This window comes from Cyphomyrmex costatus, unplaced genomic scaffold (assembly GCF_001594065.2).
Source record: "Cyphomyrmex costatus isolate MS0001 unplaced genomic scaffold, Ccosl1.0 scaffold172, whole genome shotgun sequence".
Lineage (NCBI taxonomy): Eukaryota > Metazoa > Arthropoda > Insecta > Hymenoptera > Formicidae > Cyphomyrmex > Cyphomyrmex costatus.
Genome location: NW_017275737.1, coordinates 1554001 through 1562754, shown reverse-complemented (window position 1 = coordinate 1562754; position 8754 = coordinate 1554001). Strand labels below are relative to the sequence as shown.

Below are 8754 nucleotides of genomic sequence, written 5' to 3'. Positions count from 1 at the left end.
TAAATGGCGGAACCAATCAGAAGAGAGAACCGCTCTACTCTCCCTTGATTCTCTCTGTGTCGCTCCCATAATTTTAAAAAAATCATGGTCATATGGAAGATTCGAACGAAAAATTGTGGACATTACCGACGTGATCGTGGTCATTGTCTACTTAGTTCAATGTCCACGTTTTGTGGACATATAGGCGCTTCAAAATAAAGTAACAGTTAAATCCCGGGCTTGGCCGTTCTCAGGCTTCTCTCTGATAGTACTTGAAAATAATTTTATACGGGTGAGTATTATATACCGAATTCATACGATCTAAAAACTTAAAAATTAAGGAACAATGAAAATTGTGACATAAAGAACACATGAAACTTTTGGTAGAAAGTTTTTCGTTTTTTACTTTGAAATGGCCGCGTTTTGCGTCAAAATGGATGCAAGTTTTATGATATTTTTATAAATCTAGTGTCTTTAGTACGGACATTTCGACGGTAGGAAAAAGCATATATGAAAAAGACATAACCTCCATATTAGCAAGCAACTGTCTTACCACGGAGCTACACAGCCCGACCAGCCCAACGGCTGGAATTTAGGTTATAATCTTACGGTTATAGAAAATCATGGCAATGTTTGAATTGTTAAGGAAAGACTACAGCGTAAGTACAACGTTTGGAATAAGTATTGTTTTCTATTCATAAATTTTTATGTATAACTATACATTAATTATGTTTACAAAGCGTCTTATTTTTCTCATCAGGATTATTTACGACAGTATTTCAAGCCGTCGGATGTTTCGTTGTTTCAAAAAAAGTGCATTGAACGTTGTGCGAATGACAGTGACAGAAAAGCGGCAATCGATCAGGCGCTCCGAGACACTTTGCTGGTCGTTTTGACGGAAAACACTATTCTCGTACAGCCTCTCGAATCGTATATTACGTTCTGTATAGAACTATGCAGAAAGGATCTTGCGACAGCGAGTATGCCAGTAATGCTGCTGGGTGATATCTTCGATTCAATGACGCTCGACAGATGCGAACAGTTATTTACTTTTGTGGAGAATAATGTCACTGTATGGAAGGAAGAACTGTTTTTCACTGCCTGTAAAAATAATTTGTTGAGAATGTGCAACGATCTCTTGAGGAGACTGTCACGTTCGCAGCAAACCGTATTTTGTGGCAGAATTCTGCTGTTTCTGGCAAAGTTCTTTCCTTTCTCCGAGAGATCTGGCTTGAATATTGTTAGCGAGTTTAATTTAGAAAATCAGACAGAGTTTGGCTTGGAGAAAACAGAGGAAGATGACATAGAGCAGATAACTAAGGATGACGACAAGTCGGAGAGCAAGATACCGATTGATTATAATTTGTATAGAAAGTTTTGGGCACTACAAGATTTCTTCAGAAACCCAAATCAGTGTTATAATAAAATGCATTGGAAGGTCTTTTCAGCTGTAAGTTTTTATATTATCTTTTTTAAAACAGTTTTTCTGTACAGTAATATAGGCTGGTATATATATTAGTTTTTATTTTAATATTGTCTTAAGGAATATTTTTTAAGATGCTAATATATGACTTTGTGATTGTCTTATGATACTTTAAGATATTATCATAATTAAAATGATCTTAAGTATAGATTCAATTATGAATACCAGCTACTTACAGCAAATTTACTAAAAAATATATACATTATTTGTAGCATGCGTCTAATGTGCTATCGGCATTTGCTTCTTTTAAATTGGAAGAGCAACGTAGTTATCCTTCTACATGTATCAAGATGGATACTTCTATGGAAGACACCCACAAAGAAACACATTATTTTGCTAAATATTTGACCAATCAAAAATTACTGGAGTTACAGTTGTCAGACTCCAATTTCAGACGATATGTATTGCTGCAATTTCTCATTCTTTTCCAATATCTGAATAGCACTGTAAAATTTAAAGCGTAAGTATTTTTTATATTAAAATGCAAGTATATTTTATAATGAATTTACAAGCCTCATACTTTTGAACAAATTCTTTGGCAATTAGTGAAATGCCTCTGAATAGTTATAAAAATGTTTGTTTTTTAAAGCTTCCTTGCCAGTGGCTATGAGACAAGGTCTGCTTTCCTTAAATTAAATGTCTTGTGATATATACGTTATCGAATCACTATGATATTTGTTACTTTTAAGTGAGACACATGAACTCAAGCCGGATCAAGTGGAATGGGTAAAGACTACTACTGAACAAGTTTATACTTTACTCACCGAAACACCGCCTGATGGCCTCACGTTTGCGGAGACTGTGAAGAACATCTTGAAACGCGAAGAGCATTGGAATGCATGGAAGAATGATGGTTGTCCGCCATTTAAACGACCAGCATCGGATGTCGTCAGTGACGAAGAGCCGCGAAAACCGAAAAGACCGAAACGACGTATCGGTGACGTAATTAGAGATGCACAAGCGATTGGCAAATATCACATGGGAAAGTAAGTAGCTTTTAAAAATAAATTTAAAAAAAAAGTAATTTAATATTTGTGTAAAAGATTGAATAATTACGTTTTTATTATTCTTCAACAGTTCAGAACTTACTAAATTATGGAATTTATGTCCGAACAATCTTGAGGCATGCAAATCTAAAGATAGAGATTTTCTGCCATCCTTAGAAACGTATTTTGAAGATGCCATAATGGAATTGGATCCTGCTGCAATGGTTGATGATAAATATAAGTAAGTGTCATTCTTCATGGCATATTTATTTTTGTTGTGATAATATCAGTTTATTGTTTCTAAAAAATTGATTACAATTTATCTAATATTTTTCTTTTATTCATAATTTTTAACTTTCTAATCAATCTTGGTCAAATTGAGGTAATATATGAGATGAGTTTTGGTATTAAACTCAAGATTAGTTGATTAAAAATTAATTATTCATATAAAAATATGTGTCATCTCTCATTGTGATTATTAGTATTAATGAAATAATTTTATATTTACAGGAAAGTGAACGATGGTAATTTTGGTTGGAGAGCATTAAGACTATTAGCGAGACGAAGTCCGCATTTCTTTGTTCATGGCAACTATCCTATAAATAAATTGCCTGAATATCTTGAGACAATGATTAAGAAGATAGCCAAAGATCGTCCAGTGAGTTATATTTTTCTACGAATGTACGTAATCTTATTGTGTTCTTTAATTGTTTATTATGTTCTATAGCAGACACAGTCTGATGCGAAATTAGAAACTGAGGAGACACCTCCATCAGAATCTACCGATCAAGAATTTAGTGAAGATGTCTTGAAACAGGAAAGTGAACAGGTTGATGCTGAAAATGCTGACGTAAAAGCCAGAAAATTGAACAAAGTTACACCGGAAATGGTGGCAAAATTATCAGAAAGTTTAAAAAATGATTGGAAAAAATTAGCAACAAAATTTGGTTATACAAATGATGAGGTATATAAATATATTATATTATTATATATATCAAATTTATAATTTGTTAGTATACTATTCATAATTATGGAATTTTAATACATTAAATGCGTTTCAGATTGCTTTTTTCCAAAGTAAAACAACGCTATATGAACAATGTAAAACTATGCTTGAGATATGGGCGGAAGAGGATGAAGATGCATCAGTTGAAAATTTAATTTATATTTTAGAAGGTTTAAAATATACCGAAGCATTAGCGGTTCTAAAATCTTAAATATATTCTTTAATATATTTTTTAATTTACTGAGTAAAATAACAAATATACCTATCATAAGTATAATATAAAACTGTACTGTACATTTGTAATAAAAATTTTTAATCTTTTCATTATATATATACATGTGTTTTAAATTAAATAAACCATTAAACTCTCAACTATTTTGGTAAACTTTAATTTAATTTGGATTAAGAAAGCATTATATTAAGGTGCAAAGTAAATGTATTTTTCACTACTAGTTTTTTTGTCAATTATAGTTATTTTATATATATTTTATAATTTGTCAATTATTGTTATTTTATATATATTTTATAATTTGTCAATTATTGTTATTTTATATATATTTTATAATTTAATTGCTGTACATACAAGTTTAAATAATGTTTCTTAGATGGAAAAATAGCGCTTGCGCAAGAGAGAGAGAGAGAGAGAGAGAGAGAGAGAGAGAGAGATTCTACAATCGGAAAAAAGAAATAGGACGAATGATATTTGTACTTGTAAAAATTCATGAGATAATATAAATATAAAGATATAAACAAATGTACGTATTAACGTTATTTATGACGTTTTATATTTTTTGATCATAGTTATATTTGATTACATGTTGTGAATAGCATCATGCGTCATTTTAAATTTGAAATCTAATCGCTCTTTTTGTTTTTTGTATGTGTAAAATCTTACAAACCTTAAAAAAATATTAATATTAAACAAAATGTTATTTGTTGTGACATATAAAAAGCATCTAGAAAATATTTCGTTCTCTTCGCGAGAATTTTAATTATTTGTTTTTCAATTTGTCTTTAGATCAGGGCCGCGCCGCTGATAAGGCGTTTTTGTGCAAAGGAAATTTTACGGCTTTTAAAAATATTTTTATTTATCAATTTTTTAAATAAACTTCCTAAATATATATATATAATATTTTTAATATTTTTAGGAATGGCATAGAGTTTTTCATTTTTGTATACTAGGATATTATAACTTTTTCCTAAGGCAGAAGTGCAAATGTTTATCACTGAAATTAATACAAGAGCAATATTTCACTATTTACGTTTTCGCGTTATGAAAAATATTATATAATCGATATCCTGGTTAAAATGGTATAATATAGCTCTGTATTTGTATGTATAAAAAAATTTTATATTAGCGTAGAAAAATATAAATAACTACTCTCTCTCAGTATCTGATTTAGATTTTACGACATGTTTTTTTTTATTAATGTACCTACAGCTTTTTTATTAATATACATTTCGGAAAGAATTAAACCTGACAAAAGCGGACACATGCAATTGATTAGAAATTATTATAAAAATGAAAAATCGATTTCTAAAATTTAATTTGTCGTAATTTGAATCTTTGCTTGTGGCAGCCCTGGTTTCGGTATCTCAAGATTCTCAAGCGCGCGCAATCCTCAACAAGCGGCGATTGCGCGCGCATATTTGGTCGCCATGACACTTGGCAATGTGACGATTTCGGACATGAAGAGCGTGTAGTTTCATGATTAATTGTTGATTTTGCTCGTTTAAGGTGCGTGATGAGTGCGTATTTTGATCGCGAACGTCGTTCGAGATAACAGGGGATTACTAGAATGTTCGGTTACTGCGTATGTTCACGATCGACACAGCCGACCATAATCGACACAGCCGAAAAGCGATGCGTCGTAGGTTCAAATTGCCGCGCGCCGCGTCGCCGATTTCGGTAAGTATAGATTTTGATATTGTAAATCACGCAAAAATAACCGTGTATTTTCCGAGAGACTCGAAAACTGGCAAATCTTCCATTAAATGTGATATGTCCATAATTTGGTTCGTTGTATTTATTAGGATTGTCAGCAGTACTTTTTTAAGAGTGCTCTTTTAGAGGGAATCTCTCTCTTTTATTTTGAAGAGTGAAGTATTACTCTTACAATTAGGCTTATATACATACATTCAAAACGTGATATTCAAAAAATTTTATTCGATATCATAAAATTAACCTATTACGTTTTCTGCTCTCAGATCATGATGATTAAAAAAATATATTCTTACTTTCTCTCTATCGCTCTCTCTCTCTCTCTTTTGTTTTGTGATTTAGATATGACAACCTTAGTCATATATTATGTCGCATGCATTGTGTTTATAATTAATGGAAAATTCGTTATAATTTGTTGGGAGTGAGATGGGATAAGAATATATTGTAGTGCAATTATACACAGCTTTTTATGGAATATATGTAAGGATCTCGATTTAAGGTAAAAAATCCTTTTTTAGGAAATATATATATATATATATATATATATATCTGTATTTATGTTTTGCATTATTAATGTAAAATATTTTAAAGTTAATAAGATTTGAGTTAATGGGTTAATTAAAAAATATAATTTTTAAATAAAATAAATTATTAAAATTAATATTTTTTTCTATATAAACATTTGGTTTAACATTTTATTTTGCTTATTAATATACATATATAGACGTAATAAATTGAAAAGATACTTATAAATCTTTATATAAAATAAAATTGTAAAAATATTAATGAAAAACGTAAGTTTTGTTTGGAGCAATCGAATCGATGAACATTAATTAGCTAATGTTTATTCGAATTAAATTAAATGGAAGATAGATATAATGAAAATAATAATTTCTATCAATTTTTTGTAATAAAATATATTCTATTTCTTATTAGCGGTTATTAAATTTTCTTATTTCTACTTTAATTTAAGAACCTAATAATTTAATATTATACTATATGACATAAAAATATACAAATCTATTTATGTGCACTGTTTTTATATGCATATATATAATAGAAGTGAAAGGAAGGAGACATGACTCGGGAGGACTCCTTTTCATATTTTATTTAGAAAGACAATAATAAAGTGTACAAATAATATAAAATTTGGAAATAAAACATTTCGGTGCAAACTATATCGAAGGGCAATCGATTGTACGTTCTTGAATACGTCACGAATTACTATTGACAATACTTAAAAAAGTTTATGTACCTAAGAAATATTCACCAACAAGCTTGCTGACAACCTAAATATACATATGATGGTCTCACGATCAATCTCTACATAACTGTAATAAATTATGTTAATATTAATGGTATATCTTCGAGTTATAGACATTGACTTAGATCTGATTTATGCTCGGTGTAATTCAAGGATCAGAAATATTAATCCTAGAGAGCAGACAGAGGTATAAAATAATAAGTAAATACCAGAGATATGTATGCAAGTTATTAAACATATTTCGTAAAAAAACTTTGGTAAACGTTACTCATTCACATGTGTGCATTTAGGCTTGATGATTACATAGTATGTCTTAAATTAATCGTGTTGTATACAGAAGTGTATAGAATTTAAAAATATATTGTAATGCTGCGCTTTGAACGTGATAATATTGAAGCTGTTAATTAAAAATAAATTAATTAAAAAGAAATAGGCAAGTACAGTAAGGAATCAATGTAGTTAAAGATACGAGTTAGCTTAATTTGTTAGTCTTTTCTTAATAATTAATTTCTAGTTTCTTTAAATTTTTGAGAATTTTTACGAAAATCTCAATGACAATTCTTCAAAGACTATTCTTCAAATTTAAAACAACCGACTATTCTCAAGGCGCGATTAATGTATGATATGATTCAAAGTAAGTTCTTCCTCAGTGACTCGCAAGATACACGGAGCATAAATCTTCGACAGTGAGCTGAGTGACTCGTCGTCTGAAACTCCTTAATCGATGTGTCTCTTATGTCTAACATACACACTCAATATGTATCAGCTAAAATGTAAATGCAACTTGATCGCGGATACGAACTTCATTTAGGTTTATTTAGGGCAGTGTTAAGTATTTACTTCCCTAAATGATATAGCCCGCGTTTGCAGCGCACTTACAATATTTCGATATTTGTAGTGGCGAACGTAACTATTTCGATTTCAACCGCTTGAAGATTTATATAAATACGCCTGCTATTTTACATTAGATTATTAGAAATAAGAAAAGTAATTGAGATCTGAATTTCAAAAGATGTAATACAAAGATACAAGTTTCTTTTTATGTGGAGGAGTTTATAAAAACACATCTGAAATTTAAAATATGGTCTACGCGTTGTACTTATTTATTATAATCATTTTTAAGAAGTATATGATTAAAATAATGTATATCACTCCTTTACTTAAAAAATGATATGACTTAAAAGAATGTGATTTTCAAGTCATTAAACGGATTAAATTAAGTAAATATTACTTTATCAATCATCAAAAGTGATGAAGTAATGTTTATTTAATTAACTTTATAAAAAATTGTTAAAATAAATAAATTAAGTTAAATTAAATTAATTTAATTAAATATATATCTAATATTAATATATAATATATATTAAATATATGTTTAATATATTAATTATTTAACAACATATTCAATAAAATAAAATAAATTAAATTATTATAAATCAAATTGTTAAATTAATTTTATTAAAAAATTGTTGAAATCGTCATGACTCGAAATTGGTGGTGGTAAAAGAGAATTCATCAAAATTGTTGCAATTTAAAAAGAGTGATTTTTAAAGAATTATTAAAATGACAATATGACATTTGATCATATCATTAAAAATAGTTTTGCTGATATTATTTGATCAACGATTTCATGTCAAGTTGGAAAATAGTTTTTCCTCTTTTCTAGGAAACGTAATTTTTTGAGTTATGAAACTCACTTTTGAAGTAAGGGAGTGATATGTATTTTATATATATATATCTTGAGAAATGTGTGAACTTTCCAATACAAGTTACATTACAAAAACGAAAATTTAAAGATGAATAGTAAAAAATAAAAAAATGGTTAAATTTTAGATTTCTTCTGTGTTTTCTGAAAATTTTTATTTTAAAATTACTACGATTTTATATTCAGGTCTTCAATTTTTACGATGACACGCTATTGACAAGGATTTAGTTACAAAAATCGTTCGCCTGCATTTTCTGGCTTTTGAATAATTCAAGAGTAGGCTGAGCAGACATCTAATACATAATACTTGTTGAGAAGAAAGGATAAAACTAGGCAGCCGCTTTTAGCATTTAAAGTGCGCTATAAACACGGGCCTGAGCGAGTCTTGC

At 29.3% G+C, this 8754-nt stretch overlaps 1 protein-coding gene across 3 annotated transcripts; it reads left to right on the top strand.

Moving 5' to 3' along the window:
- The first annotated feature begins 526 nt into the window (after positions 1-526).
- On the top strand, positions 527-3665 carry Hpr1 (THO complex 1-like protein Hpr1). 3 transcript variants are annotated; one of them, XM_018537437.1, is made up of 9 exons: positions 527-638; positions 740-1429; positions 1675-1922; positions 2052-2078; positions 2152-2448; positions 2540-2689; positions 2959-3106; positions 3176-3412; positions 3510-3665. In XM_018537437.1, exons 1-9 carry the CDS (start codon positions 603-605, stop codon positions 3663-3665), a joined length of 1989 nt encoding a protein of 662 aa, XP_018392939.1. In that variant the 5' UTR covers positions 527-602. The 3 variants fall into 3 exon arrangements, with proteins under 3 accessions (XP_018392939.1, XP_018392941.1, XP_018392940.1); XM_018537439.1 differs by lacking the exon at positions 2052-2078 and having other exon boundaries at positions 3179-3412; XM_018537438.1 differs by lacking the exon at positions 2052-2078.
- The last annotated feature ends 5089 nt before the right edge of the window (positions 3666-8754 follow it).